The 25,604-nt window shown below is 50.3% G+C and overlaps 1 protein-coding gene across 1 annotated transcript in view; it reads right to left on the minus strand.

The window, feature by feature from the left end:
- GALNT10 (polypeptide N-acetylgalactosaminyltransferase 10) overlaps positions 1-18,169 on the minus strand; it is a 215,582-nt gene extending 197,413 nt beyond the window's left edge. The window contains exon 1 of the mRNA XM_070569154.1: positions 17,877-18,169. Within this exon, the coding sequence (XP_070425255.1) occupies positions 17,877-18,035 (159 nt within the window). The 5' untranslated portion in view covers positions 18,036-18,169. The remainder of the gene's footprint in view (positions 1-17,876) is intronic.
- Positions 18,170-25,604: the final 7,435 nt, after the last annotated feature.

Genomic DNA, 25,604 nt, shown 5'->3' on the forward strand with positions numbered 1-25,604 from the left:
TCAAGAATAGCACAACGGGGGACTGGCCCGATGGCACAGTAGGTAAGTCTGCAGGCTCCGCTTTGGTGACCCGGGGTTTGTGGGTTCAGATCCCAGATGCAGACACATGCACCGCTCATTAAGCCATGCAGTGGTGGTATTCCACATACAAAATAGAGTAAGACTGGCACAGATGTCAGGGATAATCTTCCTCAGCAAAAAGAGGAAGATTGGCAACAGATGTTAGCTCAGGGCCAATCTTCCTCACCAAAAAAAAAGACAAGACTAGCACAATGAACTCCTATACATCTTTCTTCCATGTTTGCTGTTACCATTTTCCACATTGGTTTTGTCATTCTCTCTCTCCCTCCCCATCTATTTATAATTTTTTTCTGAAACATGTGAGAGAAAGTTATGATGATAACCCTTTATTCCTAAATTCTTCAGTGTGTATTTCCTAAGAAAAAGGACATCAAAATCAGGAAACATAACAGTGAGACAATACTATTATCTAATCTACAGTCCATATCCAAATTTTGCCAGCTGTTCCCACAATGTCCTTTACAGCTAATTTTTTCTTTTCTGGCTCAGGATCCAACCCAAGACTGTTCACTCATTTTCTCATTTATCAAATTTATCATATGCTAGGCACTGTGTAAAGCACTGGGGATATCAAGTAATGAGGGGAAAAACAGACACAGCCACTGTCCTCACAGTGCTTTATCAAATTATTAATTAATCAAATAATCACACTAATTGTAAGTCTGTGTAATCACAAACTAAGACATACTTTAAAGAAAAAAGCCCCATTGGGGTGAGGGCTGAGGGGAGGGAAGGGAGTCAGAAAGTGCCCCCGAGGTTGAGACACCTTAGCTGAGATCTGAAGGGTGACACAGTGTGAGCCAAGCCGTGTGTGTGTGTGTGTGTGTGTGTGTGTGTGTGTGCATGTGCGTGTGTGTGCACGTATGTGGTGGGGTACCTGGAAGAGAACTCCATGCAGTGAGACTGACATGTGCAAGGGCTCTGTGCAGGGGAACCCAGGCCTTGTTCAAGGTCAGGGTCGGGGGAGCCTCAAGTTGGAGTTCAGTATTTACCTAGAACAACAGGAAGCCAGTGGTGTGTTCCCAGGACAGCCAGTGGCTAATTTACACTTCCAAAAGCCCACTCTGCTGCTGTGTGGAGAAAGGTAAGGAAAATAATATGGGTCAACTATCCCTTAGGCTGGATTTCAGAATCCAAAAGCTTTTTTTATAACTTTTTTAAACAACTCATTTAGCAACAAAACCTGACATGAATGAACATGAGGCCACTTAAACAGTCTTTACTTATCCACTTAGTGTGAATATTCTTACATTTCTGCCACAGAAAAAAATGATGTGTTCTAATTAAAGGGAGCCACTGTGGACCCCCCACTGGGGCTATCACATACTACAACATATGCACTATATTAACCTTCCGAAATCAGAAACATTCTTGTGTCACTTATCGGTTTACTGCCTCTCAAATTCAAATCCACCATCATTGACTGCCATGTGAAAATGGATCTGGGCCCGTCAAACACTTTTCCCATGCCAGCTAACATGATGTTAACAGTGATTAGCAGAAGATGCCGGAGAGACATTGCTGGAGAAAGGTTTTTTCCTCATCCTGGTTCTGGTGTGCTTGCCAGGTGGGCAGCACGGCAGCTTCTGTGGCGCCAGGCTCCTGTGGCAGGCACACCTTCTCCACTGTCCAGCTGCAGCATCTAGTGGTCAGTGGCTTGCCCCAGCATGCACTCCCCTTGGATGGTTTTGTAGCCCAATGCCTTCCATGAGATGCCTCACCATGAATGGCTTTCCCCTGCACCTGTCACAGGTGTGGCACCACAGTACCTCTCTGCCATTCAGGAGGCATGGTAGTGCCCCCTCCAACGAAGTCAGAACCTCAGCCTGGGGCCTCTTCCTCGAGCCCTCTCTCTCAGCCCTGGGAGGGGCTCTTCCTCAGGAGTTCTATTCCGAGGGTGATGGGGTGGGGAGTACGCTCCCTGGTGCTCTGTCTCAGCCCTCAGGGTAGTGGCTGCTCCCACATCTGCTATTTCTACACTCTGTAGAACGTATTTAGGGCTCTTTGCTCCATAGCAGCCAATCCTTCAGTCCTCCGATCCCCTGTCACGGTTAACAATTCTTTATATTAAACGTTCTGTGTTCAGATTACTGGGTGGTTTCTCCCTCCTGACTGAACCCTGACTAACAGGATTCTGAATCCTCAAATGTGCCTCATGCAGAGGGTTTAGGCTAAGGGATTCTGGCCCCAAAATAGCAGCATCTATGGACCAGTTTTTACACGGCAGCCGCTATTCCAAGTGCTCTGCGTGTGTGAACTAACTTAATCCTGGTAACTATCCTGTGAGGTGGGTACTGTTATTGCGTTCATTTTAAAAACCAGAGGAAACAAAGAGATTCAGTAACTCTTCCAAAGTCACACAGCTAGGATTCAAACCCAGGCAAACCTGTGGCCTTATAAGCCGGGGCGGGGCGGGGGCGCAGCAGTGAGGAAAGAGGCAGCAGTGGGGAGACCAGCTCAAAGGGTACCGAGCGTCCACCACCACGCTCTCGGGGCCCCGTGCCCACGCCACTGACTGCTCGCGTCCCATGCCCTGGAACTATCTGCCTAGCGGTCCAGCTGGTCCTCAAGGGCAGAGACCATGTCTTTTCCTCCTGGAATGTCAAGTGCTTAGCAGAGAGCCAGCCTGGGCATGTTCCGGATTCAGTCAAAAGCTGCTGGATAAATGACACGTTGAACGAAGTAGAACTCCAGACTCTCATGCCAGCTATACAACAGGCTGAGCCTTCTGAGTTATGCCTCAAGCTTGGAGCGCTCCGGCCTTGCGAGTCCTGACCTGGGAGCTCCTCTGTCTCCCAGCCCTCGACGGCAGACACCTGACAGTAGCTGACAAAATGACCTCCTGTGTCTTTTTCAACTCTTGGACTCCGGGACCGTCAGAAAGCAAATCTGGTCATGTGACTTCTCTGCTAGACCCCCTTCATGCCTCCAGGAACTGCAGGGTGGGTCTAGTTTATGGACCTGACCCCACCTGCCTCCGAGCCTCTCCCAGGCCCACTCCTGGCTTTACTCCTCAGGGGCCTGCAACACTGAACTTGGGAGACCCTGCACACCGCGTGCTGTTTTCCCCACTCTGGGCTTTTGACTTTGACTTCCCTCTGCCAGGAATCCCTGCGCCCCGCATCCCACCCCATCCCCTTCCCTGCCTGGCTAAGCCACCCCACTCACCTTCCAAGACTTAGGCCAGGATTCCCTCCCTCAGGAAGCCCTTCCTGCTCCACTCGCTCTGCCCACCTGAACTAACTGGCTCACATATAACACAGAGAGAGATCCTGCTGTATTCTGACCAGCAGGTTTGGTGTATAGCACCAATGGTAGTGGTGAAGGCTCAAGACTGCAGGCCAATCCCAGCTCCATCAGTGACCAGCTGTGTGACCTCGGGGGAAACCTTTCCTCTCCCTGGTGCTGAGTGCCCTCATCTATAAAATGGGGGCATTTATGAGGTGTATGCCACTGAGCTGCTGTGAAGATTAAGATAATGTATGTACAGTGCTTAACACTGTACTTGGCAAAAGCAGCCTGCAAAGCAGTTACTATTATGAGTCTGTGAAGCTCAGAGGCTGGAAGTTACCCATCTTCATGGCCTCACTACCTGGCATAGCATCTGGACCACAGCAGGGCACAGCAGATGAATGAATGGACCCATTTTCCCTCCACTCACATAGGCTCCAAACTGGTCCCCTGACCTCCAGTGCCTCCTGCACTGCTATATCCACCTTTCTGAGGCACATCTCTGATCAGGTCATCCTCTGCGCAAGATTATCGACGGCTTCTCTGCTTCCTGAAGTCCAGCCTCCCGATCAGAGCCTCTATGAGCCTCTCTCACCTCCCTGCAGTTACTAACAGACAGCTGAAGGTTCAGTGACCCCAGCTCACTCCCTGTTCCTAGAATAGGTTCCCCCCTTTCCGCCACCGAGAGGCCCACATCCTAGTACACAGGATTCGCTGAATTCCCAACTTTCCTCGGGACCACCTTGAAAGTCAGCACCTGTCGGAAGTGTGACCTCCTCCTCCTGGACCCCACACCACCTGACCAGCCCCTACCGCTGTACTAAGCACGCTCTGTTTTGTGCACCACATCACTGTGGGCTTGGCTATGTCCCCTGTGGGCCAGGAGCCCTCCGAAGCCAGGGGCCACTTTCTGTACCTATCACACAGTAATCCCCCAAATCAATTGAGTTGGGACCCAGAACAAAAATAAATTGTTGAAATCAATGTAGCTGGAACTCAGAAAAAGAAAGATAATACAGTAAAAGGCAGTATGCACCATGTGTTACTCATTGGTATTCAAGGCTGGTAGCGAAGTTAAAAAAAAAAAAAAAGAGGTTCCTCTCTTAACAAGGAGAGTGGCTTTAGTTAAAGAATACATACGTGCAGGGTGATATACTAATCCTCCCCAGGAAGAGGGGATTTTTCCCATGAATTAAAAGGGAATCAAGTAGCTGGAAGAGATTAAGACAATTACCCCTGCCTTTGCAGAACGTGTTTTAGCCACCTCCCCCCAAACACAACACACAAACACACTTCTGCACACACAAAAAAACAATCTGACGAGAAAATGGAAGATGGGCCATGCACTGGTTTTCTACGGCTGCCATAGTGAAACACCACAAATTTGGGGGCAACTGTTAAACAACAGAAATGTACTGTCTCACAGTTCTGGAGGCTGCAAGTTCAAGATCAAGGTGTTGGCAGGGCTGTGCTCCCTCCAAAGCCTCTGGGGGAGGATGCATCCTGGCCGCTTCCAGCTGCTGGTAGCCCCAGGCGTTCCTTGCCTTATGGCAGAGTAACTCTAAACTCCGCCTCAGTCTTCACAAGGCCGTCTCCCCTCTCTGTGCCTCTCCTCTTGTCATAAGGACAGTAGTCAGTCACATAGGATTAAGGGTCCCCCCTACTCCAGCACGACCTCATCTTAACTAAATACATCTGCAACGACCCTATTTCCAAATAGGGTCACATTCCGAGGTACTGGGGATGAGGGCTTTAACATCTCTTTTTGGGGGACATGATTTGACCCTTAACAGTCCATTCATCCGTTTAATGGAAGATGTGGTCCTGGGAAAAGGACCTACCCAACGTCACACAGTAACTCCAGGCAATTCCTCCACCAGGAAGAGACTAGAACAGGCGTGGGCAAACCGCGGCTTGGCAAATCCGGTCTGCCGCCTGATTTTGCAAATAAACTTTTATTGAAACACAGCAGGCTCATTCATTTATGTATTGTCTCTGGCTGCTTTCACGCTACAACAACAGAGTTGAGGAGCCACAGCAGAGACCGTACGGTCCGCAAGCCTAAAATATTCTCTGGACTAAAAGAACACATAAAATACACTGGTCAACTCTGGGGATGGAACCTGTAGAGACGGGAGGAAGCCTAGGCCCACATGGCAGCTCTCTGGGATCCCTTCTCTCCAGGTGGAACCTCACCCAAGCAGCTGTCCTACTGGGAAGGCTCCTTCAATGTAACTTTCCTCTGCCCAGAGAAATGGCAAAACAGAGCAGTGTAACACACATGCCACTAAAGTTGTACAAATTGAATTCTATAAGTGTTTCCAACAGACAGAGATTAGTTCTAACTGGAAAGATCAAAGAAGACTTTCTGGGAAAGGGAAGATTTGAGAGGAGCATGAAAAGATGGGTAGTGGGCACTCAAGAAACCCTCTAAGCCACCCTGAACCATGGCAGATTACCTAGGACTCTGCTGAGCTAAAGGGAGTGAGTTCTCCATCACTATAGGTGTTCAAGGCAAAGATGGCTTGCCATTTGGCAGGGATGAGATTGCAGGGGACAGGGCAAGATGAAAGATAGTCCCTTGGAATCGTGGATTCCATGGTGGTGGGCTTATGACTTCTTCAATCTCACCTCTCATCATATTTGCTAGAGAGACACAGTACAGAGCCAGCTGGGGTGGGGTGGGGGTGGATGGAGAGACAGAGAGACACCCACAGGCAGAGGAGAGGGGTGAGAACAGGCGAGGGGGGAAAGAGGCATGCTCTCACCCAGAGCAGAGGCCACACACGCCACAGCAGGAGGAAAGGCCACACAGGGCTTCCCTCCCCCTTAACTGCTACAGAGAAAGAGAGAGACAAAAGCCTGACGATTAGGGCTAAAACCAGTGAAACGTCCCTTTATACTGGAGGGAGGGCGGTGGAGGGTGGGCACAAGGGGTGAAGGGGCATACTTCTACGGTGTATGACAAACAATAATGTACAACTGAAATCTCACTATGTTATACGCTGTTATGACCACAATTAAAAACAAAAAAACTAGTCAAACATCCCTTTAATACCTCTGACTTGGCACCTGGCAGTCTTCTTAATGTGCCCCATTGTCCCCTGGCAGTCTCTCCCACTGCCAGGGGAGGGGAAGAGCAGCAGCCCAGCCAGGATCCAGGTGGGGAGGGACGCAGGGGCGGCACAGCCCAGACCCACGGGCGGCCTCCGTGGGGAGGCCCTTACCCCCAGGAGCAGGGGAGCCCTGCCTGCCCCACAGGAAAGAAAACACACCGGATGGCGAGCTCTGACAACTGCCAAAGCCAGGGCGGCAGGCAGTCACAGGTGAGAAAGCTGACCAGTCCCTCACCCGTGCTCTGTTCGCACCAGGAAGGCACTGTCCCCACTTTACAGGCGAGGAAACAGAGGCCCAGAGAGGTTAAATGACTTGCCACAGGCGTCAGTAAAACTTGGTGGGTAAGAGCAAAGTCTGAGCCTCAGAAATCGGAGCCTGAGTCCCACCACTTGTCTCCTCCGCAGGCCTGGGAAGAGACTTAAGCTTCCTGAGCCTCAGTTTTTCCATTTGCAAAATGACCAGAGTAAGAGCCCTTGTAACGCTGAAGAAATGACATGGGCACGGTACATGGCATACAGCAAGAGCTCAATAAAGGAATGATCGTTACTGTCACTACCATAGAGCAAGGGCTCAAAGAGAGAGCGAACTCTTAGCCAAGGACTGGCCACCGCACCGACTGTGCCCACATCCCGTGCCCCACTGCCACATCAGCAGCCACCTGGAACCTCTAGGGGAAGGTTCCTGAAGGGGGGTGGAGCTGCAGCCACTCCTGCCCTGGCAAAGGGCCCTGTGCTCAGAGACACAGTGACTGTGTTCAGCTGAACTGCCTCACCCAGTTAGCTCTGGGTGGCCCCCAACTGCCTTCACACAGGCTCTCCCTTTCCCAGAAACGTCCCCCAATGTCTTTGAGAACCCCTGAGACAAGGGAATGTGGCATGCACCATTTCTGCTGGGAAGGCTGTCTTTCTACTCATTTCATAGACTCCTAACATTCCACCAATAACTGGAATGCACATTCTAGGGTTTCCTGACATGCCAACAAGCACAAGGCAGAGAACAAAGTGGACCCTGTGCTTGCATCGTTTCCACTAAACCTACAGCAGGCCGACACAGCTGGAACAAACTACTAGACGGGGCAGGCCTCCAATTTAGAATACCGAGAGGCACAGAGAAGCGAGGTAAGTGCTTCTTGGGCTCAGGCAGAGCAGGAATCATCCAGATATAAACTTAAGTGAGTTTGTTCAAGAGCCTGAGGTACATATATTTGTATTTCCAAGTAACCATCTTTTTTTTTTTCCCTGAAAAGTACATTACAGGCAGAAGGACAGCCTCCACCTAGAGGCTCTGTGACTACTCATGTCACCCATGCTCTGCGAACCTCGGTTTTCTCTTCTCTAAAGTGGAGGCCTGTCCTGCCTCCACCATGAGATAAAGAGAACAAGCTGGACGAAGGTTTTAAAGCAGGGCTCCCAAACTCAATGTCTCCAGAGGTCAGGCTGGTTACAGAAAAGGGTGAAGAACCCAGGTTTGAGGCCACAAAGTGTGGCAGGGGCCGTGGCCAACTGGAGAGCTGGGGCCTGTCTAGAGCGGGCAGCTGCTACCCAGAGCCAGCCACTTTTTGTGATACGAGAACCCAGGCCCAGCTGCCAGACTTTTCCGTTTTTCCCCAAAAGCCAGAAATGAGAAATTTTTTTTAAATGTGAACTATTCCAATGTTTGGATACTGACCACTTACTAGCATTTGAAAATAAACACAGCCAACCATCTACGGTCCAGCACTGAGTGAGCCACACAAAACACAGCTCTGGGCTACATCTGGCCCACAGGCCACCAGTGCGCCATCTCTGTTATGAGATTTTTTTAAAAACAATTATATAAAGGTCAAATAAAATAATAAAAGTTCTCTGAAGGAGACAGTCATAAAGGTTTACTATCAATAAAATAACCAGGAATCCAAACTACGGACCCTGGTGCCCCAAGAACAGAACTACTGACTTTTCATGAGAGTTAGGTGCTGGATTTAGAAATCGGTTATTTCACAAATAGATGTGCACACAGACACGCATTCTAACTGACTGTGATCAATACTCAGGAGGAAACATGCAAAAATAGCAGTTTCAGTTGAGCACATACAATGCCTTCAGCAGGAGGAAGTGACTTTCACACGCACTCCCCCGCCAGATGTTGCCAACCTGTTCCCTTTAAGAAACCCCCTTCCTCCAGGGGTCCCACCAGCCCCCTGTGCTCAGCAGCCAGCCTCTTGGAGGAGGCTGACATTTCTAACTCACCGGGGAGACCGGCACAAAAACACAACCCTGGCTAACTGCGCTCTTGGGAGGCTGCCCGAGTGCGGCTCCCAGGCGGCACGTGGGACCTGCCGTAAGCCTGCCCTGGCACGGCTCCCTGGGCATTCAGCTCACGGAAGAGCTTTCCAGAGCCAACACAATGAAGCCAAGAACCAGGCCCGTGGGGCCCTCAGCGATAACCTCTCACTGCGGCATCCTTATGTCCGGAGGAAGTGGGGTGCTCGCTGGAGGTCATAGGGCCAGTGGGTAGCGAGGCAGCAGAAGGAAGCCTCAGGCTGTGCGCCACTTGAGTGAGACACCTGCGATGGAAGGCTGTTTCCATCACTTCCTAGCTGTGTGGCCTTGGCTATGTCACTGAACCTCTCTGCACCTCAGTTTTCTCATCTTTAATGTGATCTGATCATCACCACGACACTATGAAGTAGTGATCATTGTGCTCATTTTAGGAGAAGGGTGAAGCTCCAGAGGCTGGACACAGAGCTGGCAAGTGGCAGAGCTGGGCCTGGGAATCAGCAGGGCTGGTTCTCAATCCCACACTCTCTCCAGCTCAAGGGAGAGGTTTGTGGGGTCTCCACAGTGTCACCCCTTTTCAAAGAGGCCCATGGTTCAGTACCTCCCCCCGGCCCCACTTACAGACCCCTCACCCTTGCCCCCACAGCAGGAAGGCAGAGCACTCAGTCTGGAAGAGCAACAGACATTGGCATCAAAGGAAAACAAAACTCTAGGGCCCCAGAGAGTCCTTTCGGCCCACCCACGGCAGAGGGATTTTCAAAGTGCACCTCCCATTCCGGATCCTGGATCCCAACTCTGAACTGCTTGCATCCGATAAGGTGCCACACCAACAGGAACCACAAAGCTCCCCTGGGAGTGATGGCTGGCAACTCGGGAAACTCTAGATAAACCCTCCAGATAAACACACTCAAAGGCAGGTCGGGAAGCGTTCCTGGGGAGAGTGGGGTGGGCCCCTGGTGAAGGTGAGGTCTGCCTCCTGGGGTGCTGATAAGCTGGGGATGTGGACAGAGAGAAGAGAGTTCCTGGTTGACTCTCAATAGGATTTGTTAAATACATGGATCCTTGGTCCACCCCAGACTGGCCCAATCTTGCAACTTGGCCTTGGGCCCTGGAGTCTCCATTGTTAACAGGCTCCCCGGGGATTCTCAAGTTTCCGAAGAACCATTCCTCAAGGCTAAGTTCCTGCACTCAGCTAGCAGTTACTAAGTGCCAACCATATCACTCACCCACTTGCTCGCTTCTTCAGTCATTCAGCAAATATTCTGGGCAAAGAAGAGTTGGGGACCAGGACAGAGATTAGGTCCTGCCTTCAGGAGCAGACGGTGTGGAGAGATTAAAAATGACTACTACACTGCATGATGCATTTACATAAGGGGCTCTGGGCCCCGGGGTAGAGAACACTACCCAAGGGGGCCCCAGCAGGGGTGCGTCAGGCTTAGGGGCCAGGCAGGAGAGAAAAAGGTAAGGCAGCAGTGTGTGTGGAGGCCCAGAGGCACACGACAGGTGCAGGGAGGGAGAAGCAGAAACACAAGGCCACACCTTCTGGGAAGGGCCTCCAAGGAGGCAGATGAGGAACTCAAGGCTCCGGGGCCTAAGACCAGTGACAGACCCCTGGGGGACGGAGTGACCAAAGAATACTTCCTGGAGGTGGCAAAGAATACTTCTTAGAAGGATGCAAAGGATCTGGGTTTCTCCCAGGGTAGGAAGTGGGAGGGTATCCCCAACAACTGCTTCAGACTCCAAAGAGTCAGGGAGTAGGATACAAAGAGCAGCCTGTGCGTGCACAACCTCATCCCCACCCCCAAGCAGCAGAGAGACCATCTGGCCCTGCTCCACATCTGAACCCTGTGCTGTTAGGACAACCACCTATCCTCAGACTGCTCACCTTTCAGACAATGACAATATAGGCCTCCCTCCCTCTCTCAGCCACAGGGAAGCTGAGTCCTGCTCCAGAAGAGCTGGGTCCCTTCTACAAGCTAGGCACTTCCCATGAGCAGCAGCACTGACACAGTCACCGAGCACCTGTTCTGTACCAAGCCTTGTGCTCAGGGCTTTACCCATCGCGACTCATTCAACCCTCAAAGAATCCTCCAATATAGATGACATTATTCCCATTTTACAGATCAGGAATTCCAGGCAGGAGGGCAAGCGACTCAGCCAAGGCCAGGGATCTGAACCAGGCAGTGCAGCTTCAAAGCTAGAGCCCTACACACCGCCCCACAGGGTCTCAGTCCAGGAGGATCAGGGAGTCACTTTGCTAATGGGTAGGGTTTCTCTTGAGGATCACACCACCAAGTGACCTCGTGGGTTCCTCCTGGGCCACTGAAGAGGTTCGGTCTTAGAGCAATGGTCTCCCCTCTCTGCTCAGACATCGGCACTCCAGTAGCAGCCTCCCAGGAGTGGGTGGAGGGGCGGGGTGGGGGCAAGTCCTTTGTCTGGCTTAGGCGTGGGGTCAGAGACCCACAGGCTCAAATACCAGCTCCACAACCACAGGCTGTGCATCCTTGGGCCAGTACCTGCACCTCTGTGAGCCTGAGTCCCCTCGTTCATTCCTTCCTGTTTATCAGTATTTAACAAGATGTACGGCAAAGGGCTCATTAGTCCCATGCCTAGTAGGATAAGTGCTAAATAACTGGTAGCTGCTAATAATAATATTCTTATTAACGTGATCATCATCATCATCATCATCAAGATCACCATCATTCTTATTAGTGTCATTTTATGCTGTGGCTTTTATCGCCTGAGAAACCTGAAGAAAATTCAGCATCTGAAGCTCACAATTCTCTCAAAACCAAAGGCAAGGAAAAACTGGCCCTGCTTTTCTCCCCTCCTTCTCCTATCTATACTCGGCAGAGGGCAGCAAACAGGAACCATCCAAAGATAAGAGAGAAGAGAGACACATGGAGAGCAAGCTACACACTCATAAATACACACCCACCCTCCACAGCAAGCGGAATTGTTTAGCTTCCTCCAGCTTCCAAAGTATGAACACTCCGCCTCCTCCAGCGAAGAGGGCCAGGCAGGAAAAAAGTCGGAGCTGAAGAGACAGAAGTTCTTTTTCAGCTTGAGGGAAATTTTCAATGAATTGACTTTTAATGTCGGGAGGTGGGGGGGTGGGGGACAGCTCTCAGGACGTCTGTGAGAGGAAAGGAAGGAGGCTGCGGAACTCACGAGTAAGATTAAATAAAGGCAGCTTTCAGCTGCTCCTCATCTTAACTCCCTGCTCTGTGCTGGCAAGCATTCACGCCCAGGCTTTCCCCAGGAGGAAACTGAGGCCCAAACAGTTAACCATTTCTGCCAAAGGGCGGGCGGCAGAGCTGAGATGAGAACACAGACCTCCAGACTACAGGTCCAGTGATCAAACGTGAGTCCTGGGGGCCAGCCCCAGGGCCGAGTGGTTAAAGTTCCAAGAGCTCAGCTGTGGTGGCCTGATTTTGCAGGTTCGGATCCCAGGAGCGGACCTACTCCACTCATCAGCCATGCTGTAGAGGCATCCCACATAGAAAATAGAGGATGCTTGGGGCAAATCTTCCTCAAGTGAAAAAAGAGGAAGATTGGCAACAGATGTTAGCTCAGGGAGAATCTTCCTCACCAAAGGAAAAAAAAGTGAGTCCCGGATGGCAAAGAGGTTTTATCTTGAGGACCAGGTCTGATCCCCGAGTAGTGACTGCCTGGGACACTGTGACAGCAGGATTCTGGAGCAGACATTTGTTGGCTTCTTTCCTAGATTTCATTTCCCCTTCTCCCCACAAGAGCACCCAGACTTTTCTCTGGGGAATTGCTCTTCCTATGATTTGGGTGGCCTGACCCTACCCCCCGGCTCCAGGCGGGGTTAACTCAGTCAGCACAGACCATCCTCCTGACAACTGTGAATGGTTCAGAGAGCACATTAGATCCAAACTGGCCCAATAATACCTAAGGATCTTGCTAGAGCTCATAGGAAACAAGTTTCCTCTCTCTTCCACAGAAGCTACCAGAGGAAACAGACTCTCTCCTCTAGGATCTGGGTGTGGCTATGAGGCCGGAAAGAGCTGCAATCATTCTTTTGCTACAATGGAGGCTCAGTCTAGGACAGAACCTCTAGATCATACCATACCTGCAGTCAGCTGCAGTTACAGGAGCTGACATATTCCCTTACTCGTTTCAGCCCACACGGCTTAATTCATTCTGTCATTTGCAATTGATAGAGAATCTGAGGTGGCTCTTAAACTCAGATTAGCTCCACCTCCCACGGATAGCAGTACTGGTGCCACGGGCTATGCATCCTTTTAACACCTCTATTCCTCTGATGGATCCCTCCGCCACCTTAAAAATTAATCCATTTTACTTGCTCTAAAACTATAAAAATTTGGGAAGAAAATTTACAAAAATGGATCTGCAAAAAAGCCAGGTAAGTTTCAGCAGATAACTGTCATCTCAGTAAGTACTGGCCTCCAAACTGGGAGTGACAATCTCTGCTCATAAGGGGAGCAATGGTAAAGAAGGATCAAATTATGAGGATGTGCAGGGAAAAAATATAGTGAAACAGAGCAAGAACTTGGAGAACAACTTGGTTCTGGTCTGCACTCCTCCCTCTGAGAACTGCTCTCCCCTCTCCCGGGCCTCAGTTTCTGCACCTACAAAATGAGGCAGTTGGATTGGATGACTTCAGAAGCCCCTTTCCTGCTCTGACGCAGATTGATCACCTGGCAGAAACGTTCCGACTGTCTCCCCAGGGCCGAGCCTCACGACACGTGCTGGGAGGGGACGCGGCTCCCACAACGCACTCCTTGGCCAGAGGAACTCAGGCCCATACAGGCTACCTCCTTTCCCACTCCACTGCGTGTTGAGGACAGTGGTTCGCCGAGAAACAAGACTCTTACTTAAGTCTTCCTGGGGGCAGTGCCTCACCCATCAGCTCTTCCCTTACTGGCTGTGACACATATGTGGGATAAGAGGGTCAGACATATGCAAAACACCGAACCCACTGCAAACACCATCATGAGTGTTGAGCCGTCACGGGACATACTTCTGGCTACCAAGTTTGTCTCAGGGTGCTTTTCAGTGATAATATCCCGCGGCCATCCCTGTGTAAGAGATGGCTGTGGACAAGGTACAATTAGCAAGCTAGATGGTTATCTTTTAAATGGGCCTTTGCTTTTTCATCCCAGATTCCATTATTTGTTATCGTGTCTTGGAGCCAACAGATTAAAGGTTGAACATCCTTAGACCACAGCCTGAGAAAAGGCATTTAGAGTATGAACATATCCCTAAGTGGTGGCCTCATCACAAGTTAGAGATCTGTTTAAACACTTCTACTATCCAGGCCTTCCCAATACATGCTTCCAAACAAACTCACCAAACCCAGCATGTTAGAGTTGCAAAAGTCCCGGCAAAGTATCTATTTCTTACATTGCAAATGAGTTTTAACACGTCATTAACTCCACTGAGCAGCAGTGTTGAGAAACAGTCTGAGGCCAAATAGGGGGCTTAGTGGTAAAGAGACTGACTAGCAATGTCTGCCCTGGCCAGGGGAGGGGAAGCACCAAGTTACACATTTACCTTTCCCCTTCTGCATCTAAGCCCTCACTTCACAGATGAGGAATCCAAGGCCCAAAGAGGTTAAACCACTTTTCCGAGGTCACACAGTGAGTTTAGGCTAAGAGAGAGAATTAGAACCCAGGCATCTGTTCTGAGGCCTTCCTCGGCTGAGCGCCTTGGGGGATGGCAAGCCCGGGATGAGAGAAAGAATGCAGGAAGCCAGGTTTGCTCAGGTAAATCAACAACCCTTCCTAGTGGCATCAGATTTCAGCTGGGCATGCAGACAGAGAAGTGATTAACAATCTAAAGGATCCCAGCCCCTCTGTGGAAAATTAAAGAAATCATGCCAAGGCTATATTTCTATGGTACTTAACTTTCTGATCAGAAAGGCTCTGCCACCAGAAAGACTGAAAAAAGGAGGAAAAAAGTATTGATTTCTGGATGTTCTAAGAATAAAGTTCAGCTCTGATACAATGAGAAAAACTCTTGATACTTGAAAATTAAAGTCACTGGTATTCCATTACCCCACCAATTTCTATTCCAGAGTCACTATTATCCAATGAAGTCATTTCTCACAAGAGATTATGGCTCAGAAACGGGGAAGGACTGCTTTGCATTTCCTAACATGGATTTTTAATAGCCAGTGTCCAAGCCTGGAATAAGAAACAGACTGTAGAATTAAATCAAGATGTTAAGCAGACTGGGGCTAGGAATGAGAGGGACCCCCAAATTAAAATGAAGATGGCTTCAAGACTGGTTTTTCTTGCTTGGTTTTGCAGCTTTCCAGGAAGCCAGCTGTCTGATCAGATGAATGCTGAAATCCTAGAAGCATTATATGTCCTTTATAAATCAGCTGCCCAACTCAGCTCCAGAGGTACACCCAGGATGAGCTAGCATGACAGTTACTTATGTTCTGGCAGATGATAAACGCTCTTAATTTGAAACCCTTCAACCCAGTGGAGAAATCAAGGAGTTAAAGGACGGCTCAAATAGCGGATATGTTACCCTCAAAGAAAGTTCTCTCAAACCCACAAGAAGTATATTTTTCATTAGGATAAAGTCCTGTCAGACTTCCCTCCAGAGCCTCTGCAGTTATTTCTACAAGAAAGATCAACGAGGTGCTCTGGGATAATTCTGAACAATTACGAGAGTGACAAGCTGAGCTCAGAACTGGTCAGCCCTGTCGAAGAAGCTCTGGGTGCTCAAGATGCCAGATTTCCCAGATAGCAGCCTGACATGTGACCTGCACATTCCAGTACACCGGGATGAGGAACGGAACACCATCGCTCTCAGAAGTCAGCCTCTCCCCTCAAGGCCAGCTGACATGCAAACAAGGGACGGGGGGCCAAGCCCAGTGCTGTGCATCTGCAGGAGACTGAAACAAAAAGGGGCTGTGTGGAAATTTGGCAGAGTGTTCCTGAAAGGCAGCAGATGAATGCTGAATCCTCCAGTACCTAGAAGAGCTTATCATTGGGGAAACGGCTCCATTCTGCTGCTCCCAGGAAGCAAAGAGATTTTCTTTAAAGCAAGGATAATCAGCTGGCATCTTCCACCCTCATCATCAAACCCCTTTACCACTTCTTCCTCTTCCTCTTCATGATATTCCAGAGAAACAGAAATGAACAAGAACTAGACCTTCCCAGATGCGCCTATCTGCCCATTTTAGTTAAGGGCTCTGAGCAGCGTCCAGCTGTTGCTCCCCTCTCTCTGCCCAAAAGGCTGCCTTACTCCATCAATTCCCTCTTGCACAAGTGAGTAATTTACCTTGAAAGCTCAGGCCAAACTGGCAGTTAACCTTGACCTTCTCTCTACACATCTGGGTCTACAGAAAATGAAAATCAGGACGTCTCCGGCATCCACAGCAAATGAAATACGAGGGCTTTCTCCAGGCAGAGGCGGAATGTCAGGAGCTATTTTAGAACTGGCTACAGCGATTCCAAGGGAGGGTTTGCACTTGGGCAGGATGCTCTTCCCTTGACCTGGGGCTGGGTCCAGTATGGAGCCCACACATCTGGGGATGCTACAAGGGGCTTCTGACTCAGGAAAGAAAAACGAAGTAGCCATTGTACTCCTCACTGATTCATTGACGGTATCACAGAAGGCTGGAGCTGGACCAATAACCACATTTTACAGATGGAGAAAGGGAGGCTCAGAGAGGGAAATAGGAGGTGATCAAGGACACACACAGCAAATTAATGGTAGAGCTGAGGATAGAACCCTGACCCCCTGACCCTGATGCAGGTACAGGGTGGGAACAGAAGAATGAGATTTCATGAAGGTAAAACCCAGAGGGATACAGAATTTATGGGAGAGGGGTCTAACTTAGCTGTCGAGGTTTGAACCAGAGGTTTCGGAAAGGAGATGGGGCTCTTAGTTTCCAAACAGTAAGATCTACCAGAAAGATCAACCTTCTCTCCAGGATGGTTTGCAACAATTATAGAGTGAGAGGCTGCACTCAAATTGGCCAGCCCTGTGGCAAAGAACCCTCTGTGCTCAAGATGCCAGACCGCCCAGGCAGCAGCCTGATACTGAGAAGAGAAAGGAAAATCATCCACCTTCAAAGTCAGCCTCTTCCCTTGTCCTGCCAACAATTAATCAAGTTTGACCCTGATGCGCAAACTATCCGCTTCCCGTGGGACCAAGGAAATCCCATAAGAAAACCTGAAACGTCCCACTGTGTGAAACAGTTCAAGTGGGTACACACTCACTGGCACCTACGGAGCCAAGAGTTGGGAGGGTAGGAGTGATCTGACAGAGCTTCTGCTATCAGTCTATACGTATGTGTGACTTCTCCCCTCCCCCTCCAACATACATGAGTCAGTCCAGAGGAGGCAGAAGCAATTAAGATCCCAGTCTTGGCTGCAAGAAACACCACACCTAATCAGGCTTGACAAGTTCAGAGAGGTCATGGGTACTCTGAGAAGGGTCAGGGAAGGCATCTGATGTTCTATCCTCAGGGCACTGGGCACAAATAGCCTCTGATGGGGGTCCCTCCACGAGAGCCCCACTTTTGAACTCCCAGAAGGTCAAAGATAGCAGGCTCCTCAAGGACCAGGAGTTCACCCCCTTACCCACCCCCAGGGCCTGAAGCTCCAAGGGGAGCATGATCTTTGCATCCTCCAAGGAACCCACAGGATCTGTGAAGAAATAAGGCTGGGAAGGAGGGAGAACTAACGGGGAGAGAAGGGAGGCCCAGGTGTCTCGTTGGGTAGATGGGCAAATAGGAAAGGGGAGACCTGGGCAGGGAACACAGAGATCAGCAGGTGGAGGAAAAAGCTGAAAGACCTAGACACCAAATAAGAAAACCAGTCACCTCCAGGAAAAGGAGTCAACCTGGGACACAGGGATGCAGACAGGATGTTCCAAAAGAGGAGATGCTGGAAGAGGTCAAGCGATACCAGACATGGACAGAAGGGAGAATGGTAACCTACGGTAGGAAGGAGAGGACTCCTGGTTTCTAGTTCTGGTTCTGTCTCTGACTGGCGTGAAGCCCTGGACAAGTCCCTGTCCTTCTCTGAGCCTCAATTTTCCCATCCAAAAAATGGGAAGAACAGAGGAGTCTCCGCGCTGACTATGAGAAGGCAGACAGGGGAAGGTGGAGGAAGGAACTGTAGGCTGGAAGCGAATTCGGGGAGAGTGTTCCCCACCTCATCCAACTGGGGGACTCACCTGGCCGGCCGCCGGGGCCACCGCCGCCCCTGATCCCCCGGGGGTGCCGTCGGGCTGCCGCTCGCGGTACAGCGCCCAGAGTCCCACGTTGGGCAGAAGGACCAGGGCCGCCAACACCAGCGCCACCGCCTGCAGAAGCCGCTTCTCCTTCCGCCTCATCGGGGCCGGTCAGCCCCGCCGCGCCCCGCCGGCCCCGCCGCGCCACCCCCAGCTCCGCGCGTCCGCCCGTCCGCCCGGCGGCGGCAGCAGCTAGGCGAGGAGAAGCGGCCGCGGCGCCGGCCCCGCTCCAACTCCGCGGCACTTCCGCCGCTCGCCCGCCGGGGAGCCGGGCTCCGCCACTGCGCCGCCGCCGCGGGGGGGTCGCGGCCGCCACCGCCGACCCAGCGCCCGGCCGAGCCGCGCGCCGCACGCCACCTTCCCCCGGGGCGGCTGCCGAGCGCGGTGGGCCGCGGGACCCGGGCTCTCGCTGCTCTTCCTCGTCCTCCCTGGCGCGACGGTGTCGCGGGGCCACCCGCTCCCCCCTCTTGGGCAGCGATGGTGCGGTCCTCTCCTCGGCGGCTCCCCCGCCCGCGGGAGCTTTGCGAAAGTCCCGGAGTTAGCGAGTTGGGCGCTAACTGGTGCGGGCTGGGCACCGGTGTCCCTTCGCGTGCTGGAACGCGCCCGGGGACCCCAAAGCCCCGCCTGGCAGCCTCTGCTCCGGACTCCAGCCGAGAGTTTGCCAACTCCCCGGGGATATGCAAATAGAGCCCGGCCGGACGCGCCCCGCCTGCAGCCCCCGAGACTGTCGCTTCTCACCCGCCCAGGCTCGGCCGCAAGGACCTGCGGACTTGCTTTGACGCCGGGGACTCAATATTCCCCGGCATGAAATGGGGCCACAGGCGTGCTCCACGTGCACTGTGGTACAGCCCGGCCCTAGTTTTCTTCCTCTCGGTGTTCCTGGCGTTAGGGGTGAACGCCCTCTGTAAACTGTGGAGTGCCGTGCCTGCCCGCCACCCATCTGTTGTCCCTGCAAACCGGCGGGGAGGTGACCGGAGCCTCTCCGCAGGACCTTTTCTCACGCAAGTCCAAGCCTCCCTGGAGTTGGAATGCCTTCCAGTCCCACGTGGACTTCTAGGCATTCAGCTCACGGAGCCCTTTCTCTAAACCTCTTGTGGGTTTCTATCTCCCGTTCAGCCACTCAGCAAACCATCAGCGAACGCCTACTGTGTGCAGACACTGTGCCAGGCACCAGGGTGAAATGAAAACAGACCCTTTGTCTGGGAGCTGAAACATTAAACACGTAATCGCATGAGACCAGGGCATGTGTCTATAACCGTGGTGAGGGCTCTGAGAAGTCGGGCCGCCTGGGCGCTGCGGAGGGCCGCCGAGCCCGACTCCCATGGTGATGCCTGTGGCTCCTCAATGCTCTTCACTTAATTGCTTCCTCTCTGATGCCAAGGGATGAAGTGCCCCCTTCGTTGCCTTCCTCTTTGCCACCCTCGCATGCGTCCTCTTGACTCTCTGCTTCTCTAGCTCAGCCCTCGTCCCCATGACTCCTGCCTCCCAGTTCTTCCAGCGGTGGGGATTCAATTTTCTGAAATCACAGCTGGGATCTTGAGATTTGCTGCAAAACCTTCAAAGCTCCCATCACCTCGGCTATAGGGTCCACATTTCTCGCTGTAACGTCCTGGAGCTGATCAAACATTCTCTCCTCCTCTCTGCCCTGCCTGGTTGCCGGCTGTTTTCCTTCATGTGCTGTAGACTACGTAGTTCCTTCCACCCAGAAAGCCCCCTCCCCTTCCCCTCTGTGGCCGTGGAAATCTTGTTGATCCTTCGAGGTCTAGTTGAACTGCCACCTCCTCCATGAAGTCCTCCAAAACTCCTCCACAAGGAGCTGCTATCTTTATGTGGATTTCTGTCCCAGTAATGCTTACCTTTTATTGAATGCTTACTCTATGCCAGTCACCATGTGAAACCCTTCACGTGCACTACCTCTTTTAATGCTCAAAGTTACCTGTGGGGTAGGTGATTTTCTCTTCCTCCTTTGCAAATGAGACTCAGATTAAAGAAAGCCACAGCCAGGATGATCCTGTTTTAACAAAGGTCAGATAGTATCACCCCACTGTTCACATCCCTCCAGTGGCTTCCCACCTCCCACTGGATTCCTATAAGGAACTACAAGATCCTACAAGGCCATGTAGGAATAGCCCTCACCCTTTACTCTCTTCATTGGGCTCCAGCCCATTGGCCTTGCTGTTCCTCAGAGCACACCAGGCACATTCCTGCCTCCTGGCCTTTGCACTTGCTGTTACCTCTGCCTAGAATGCCCACTCTTCTATCTCTAGATCCTGGCCCTATGCCTTTTTAAAAATATTTTTTATTGTGGTAAAATATACGTAAGATAAAGTTTACCATTTTAACCATTCAGTGGCATTAGTATATTCACATTGTTGTCAACCATCACCACTGTCCATCTCCAGAACTTTTTCATTGTCCCAAACTGAAACTCCATATCCATTAAACATTAACTCCTCATCCCCCCGCTTCTCAGCCCCCCGCAACCGCCAATCTACTTTCTGTCCCTATGAATTTGGCTCTTCTGGGTACTTCATGCAAGTGGAATCATACAATATTTGTCATTTTGTGTTTGGCTTAATTCACTTAGCAGACTGTTTTCGAGGTTCTTCTGTGTTGTAGCATGTATCAGAATTTCATCCCGTTTTAAGATTGAATACTATTCCATTTTATGTGTATACCACATTTTGTTTATCTGTTCATCCATCCATGGACATTTGGATTATTTCCACCTTTTGGCTGTTATGAATAATGCTGCTATGAATAATAGCCCTATGTTTTTTATACTGCAGTTGATACACAGTTATTTTGGTAATTGAATTGTCATCCTGTCTCTTTGACAAGAGTGGAAGTTCCTAGAGGGAAAGATAACATTGCGAAATTCTTTTATGTGTCTCCACAGCACCAATCATGAATGCTGGAAACAGAGTGGCTGGAGTGATGCTCTTATAAACATGAAGCTCACTCTGCTCCTGGGAAGGGGCCCGTGACTTCCCTTCATGTTGGAATAATCCATGAGTATCCTTACCACAGCCTCTGAGGCCCTACATGATCTGACCCACCTTCTAGATATTGCCCTCCCTCCTTCCCTTCTAGTTACACTGGTCTTCTTGATATGCAGTCATGTATCGCTTAGTGATGGGGATACATTCTGAGAAATGGGTCGTTAGGCAATTTCGTCGTTGTGTGAACATCATAGCGTGTACTTACACAAACCTAGATGGTATAGCCTAATACACACCTAGGCTGTATGGTACAATCTTAGGGGACCACCATTGTATATGTGGTCCATCTTTGACTGAAAAGTTGTTACGTGGCATATAACTGTATTCCTCAAATGCACCAAGTTAATGACGGCCTCAGGGCCTTTGCAAATTTGCTGTACCATTCTATAAATGTCTTTCTGTAAACCTCTGCTTGGGTCTCTCTCTCCCATCTCTCAGGAACCAAATCAAATGTCTCTTAGAAAGACCTTCTCTGACCAGCTGATCTGAAATTTCAAAGAGCACCCCCATTATCTCTATTTGCTTGATTTTTCTGCAGAACAGGTATCATTTTCGAATGTGAGCTCCAAGCAAGGAGGAACTTTGTATTTTTTTGTCCTCCACAGTATACTCTGCCTCTGCTAGCACATACTTCTCCCTTTGGTGAATCAGAAAACCGGTGTTCCTTCTGGGTGGAAGACTGTGCAAAAAAGGGTGCCCTCCTCTCCCTGGGCCAAAGCAGAGCTAGCGGAACCAGGGCCCGTGGATTTCAACCCATACTCCTGCTCAACCACAGGAAGATAAGCCGCGGTCCCTCCCAGGCTGGGAACACAGTAGGTGCTCAATAATTCCAAGCTGAGTGAAGCATAGCAGCTGAGGTCATGTATGTGGAAATCTTCAGTGTCTTTCTCCTCCCCACTCTTTTCCAGCTGCCTAGAGGATTCTGCACAAAATTGGAGGTGAGCTTTCTCTTGTGTCTTAGCTGAGTGACTTGATCAAAGCTGCACAGCAGCCTGGTCAGCCCTTGGTGGAAACTCTGCCTCACGAACCCAGCTCTAATCCCAGGACTCTTTGATCACCTCCTCTACAATGTGGGATGCACTAGCCATGGGATGGGGGCATCCTTTGGGGGCTTTATCCCATTCACTGAGACTATGCTATTTGAGACATGTGGGCAGCACCTTAGCTCTGGCTGTTTGCTTGGGAGAAGATCTGGTCATCCACTGAAATGGAACAAGAAATGTTACCTTCAGACTGAGCCGTCCTAGGCCTATTGTGGGCATTAAATGAGACAATGTATATGAAGGGCTTACCACAGATGCTGGCCTAAAGTAACTAGTACTTGTAGGTGAAATAAATGTCCAACACCAATAAGAAGAGGATTTTTGCTGCATAGCAAGACCCTTCAGCTCTGGCGTGGGCCTCCCCAATTTCATCTCTCACTCTCTTTGTCACTCACTCCAAACCAGCCACATCTACCTCCTTCCTGGTCCTTGAACACACTATGCTGGTTCCAGCTCCAAGGCCTTTCAATCAGCCCTTGTCTCTGCCAGGAACGATGTTTCCCTTGGTCTTGCCCCGTTGTTGCTTCCTCTCATTCTCCAGATCTTAGTTTAAATGTCACCTGCTCACAGAGACCCTCCTTGACTGCCCGCCTGAAGTGTTCTCTCCAGTACTTTACATCCTGCTCTGTTTTCTTCATAGTGTGTATCCCTCTTGGCCATGATCTTATTTATTTGTTTATTTACTTGTTTATTATTGAGCTCCTCCAAATAGAATGTCAGCTGCATGGGGCAGGGGCCTCGTCTGCTCATTCCCTGCTATGCCCCCACATCTGGCAACAGACATGCCTGGCACGCAGAAAGGGTTCAATACACATATCTGATGATTGGTGAGCATCTCCTCTCTTCCCCCATCTTCCCATCTTTACTTCCTTTTCTTCTTCTTTTTTTCAAATGAGCTGTCAATTCTCTTGCTCACGCTTCAGTTTTCCATCTTGTCATCAGTAATAGGCAGATCTTTCAGGGTCCCCTGAGACATACTTCAGCGAGAAGAGTCAACTAGAAGAGAGGCGACACGTGCAGGCCTTCAGCCTTCCTGATGAGGGTGTGAAAACCTTTCCTATTAGGTGTCCTGACCCCGGCTTTCTAAAGGTCTTTTGTTGCTGGGCCCATTTGTTAAGGGATATACCCTCGGGCTGGTCTGGCCTAGCCCTGAGCTGAGGGGGTGTCAAAGCAGAACCTATCAGCAAGTCAGGAGGTGTTGGTCTGCGTGTCAGTGTACCTCCAACAGTCTTTAACCTTGCCAAGTCCCTTAGCTGCTTTGAGTCTCAATGTCCTCATCTGTGAAATGGGGATAATCATGACTCTGTAATGATATAATTTCCAGGCTGGTGAGGTCTGCTCGACCCTAAGCGAAAACCAAGAAGCTACGGGTGTTGGACTTCTGTGTCTGCTACAAGCCTGAAGCCTTCTTGCTCCTCCTCTCCTTGGAGATCGTCAAGATCATCATACATTTTCAGCAAAGCCTGCCTGACCTACCTGAACAGCCTAAGCTCCCCAGTTATGTGACACCTTAGCAGTGCCTTTCCTTGCCAGTCACCATGTTTACAGTTACTGGGTGATTCTTTGATATCTGTCTCCTCCAATGGACCATAAGCCTCATAAGGACAGAGACCATTGGGTTTTGTCTGTTTGTTTGTTTGTTTGTTTTCTCCAGCATATCCTCAATGCCTAATACAGTGCCTGGCCCAAAACAGGTCCTCAACAAACATTTGGGAAATGAATGAATGAATGAATGAATCAATCAATCAAGCACTCACCTCTTTAAAACCTGCACTCAGGAAACTCATTAACACTGGCGTCAACGACCCAAATTGCTATCTCTACCAGGTTGGCCATTTAACAAGGCTCAGACTTCTAATATAGAGGAAGAGAACAAAAGTCCTGGAGCTGAAATTTCCCCAACTGGCTCTAATCAGCCTGGATCAGTGCAGACTTTGCCCTTAATTTCCTCTGTGGCTTCAGGCAGGTTGCTCAAATTCTCATCAGGTTTATGATGTATGAGTCCATGAGTGCATGTGGTAGCAGGAATTAGAGATGTCTAGGTAAACATAGATTATGGTTGCGTTAAATAAAGCAGTTGAACCAGATGCTCTTTGAGGTCTTTTTTAATTCCAAAATTCTGGAACCGGACCCAATCTTGCAGGGTAGGATGGGAGAAAGGGAGCCAGACACGGAACACCACTCAGGTGGTTTAGGCCAGTGTGCGCATTTAGTGGCATTTCAGCTCCTAGTCTGAACAAAAAGAAAAGATTTGCAGGATGCCTCTGTGAAATGACCTCTAAACAGAAGATTGCCTATCTCTCTCTTAGAGTCTACTTTGTCATTTCCACAATGAGATGCCAATTAAACCAATCCTGCCACCTATAAAGGAATGCTATTGAATCAAGACAGTGGCTGTGGAAGGTGCCCCAAGTACAGTATGTTTTGAAAGAGCAGACGGAGAAGGCCATAAATCTCCAAGCGTAAATACTCTGCGTCATTGGGTGGGCGCATCAAACAGAGTATTAGTCAGAACGGTCAGATGCAAATATCAGGTGCATAGGGAGCAATCTTCCTCCCAGGACTGCCACTAAGATAAATATCAGGGCTTGGGAAAAGAGCGTGCTTCCTGTTTAATTACTTTTCATTTTTGCGCAAAGGAAAAAAGTTGTACAAAAACACAAATAGAGAAGTGGTGGGGTGCAGAGGAAAGGGGAGCTTCCTAGGAGTCAGACTCTTAAGAAGTGGCTCCTGTCTGTGGGCACCTCTGTAAAAATCAAGCGTTGGATAGTCTATACCCAGTGGTCTCACCCTTAGCTGCACATAGAATGCCTCAGGTACCTTTTAAAACTCTGGATGCAGGCTGGCTGGTGGCCTAGTGGTTCAGTTCCCGAGCTCCCCTTCGGTGGCCCGGGATTTCTCCGGTTCAGATCCTGGGCGGGGACATGGAAATGCTCATCAAGCCATGCTGAGGCAGCATCCCACATAGCACAGCCAGGGGCACTCACAACTAGAATATACAACTGTGTACTGGGGGGCTTTGGGGAGAAGAAGAAGGAAAAAGAAAGAAAGAAAGAAGATTGGCAACAGATGTTAACTCAGGTGCCAATCTTTAAAACAAACAAAAAAATGGATGCGCACCCCACACCCCAAGACCAATTAAGTCAGAACCTCGGAGGGTAGGGACTCCACCATCCCCGGGTGGCTGCAGCCAAGTTTGAGGGAACCACTGCTGGACGGCTTTCCGATGTAAAACCTTCCTGAGGTTTCTTTTTGTCTAAGCGGCAGGTCATCTGATGTTCCACTAGGTGGCACCTTCCAGCAAACTTCAGTGGGTCCAGAGAGGTCTCGTCTAGGTCGAACTGTAAGGAAAGATTTCAGAAAACAAGGCTGGGTGGTCTTTACTGGCGACGCGGGGTCTGCGCTCTTGATGAGAAGGCTGGACTTGTTTGTTAACAACTTGCTGGTGAGCGCTATAGCCTCAGAAGGTTAAGATTCGTCCCTGCTAGGAAACTGAGGCCTGGAGAGAGGCAGCTCCATCCCTTATGGCTGGGCTGACCCATTCACCAGTGCACTCTGGTCTCTTCCCTCCAATGCGTCCAGCAGAAACAGCAAACCCCCACTCAAAAGTCCTCGACGAGCCCCGT

The sequence above is a fragment of the Equus przewalskii genome, chromosome 13 (assembly GCF_037783145.1).
Source record: "Equus przewalskii isolate Varuska chromosome 13, EquPr2, whole genome shotgun sequence".
Taxonomy (NCBI): domain Eukaryota; kingdom Metazoa; phylum Chordata; class Mammalia; order Perissodactyla; family Equidae; genus Equus; species Equus przewalskii.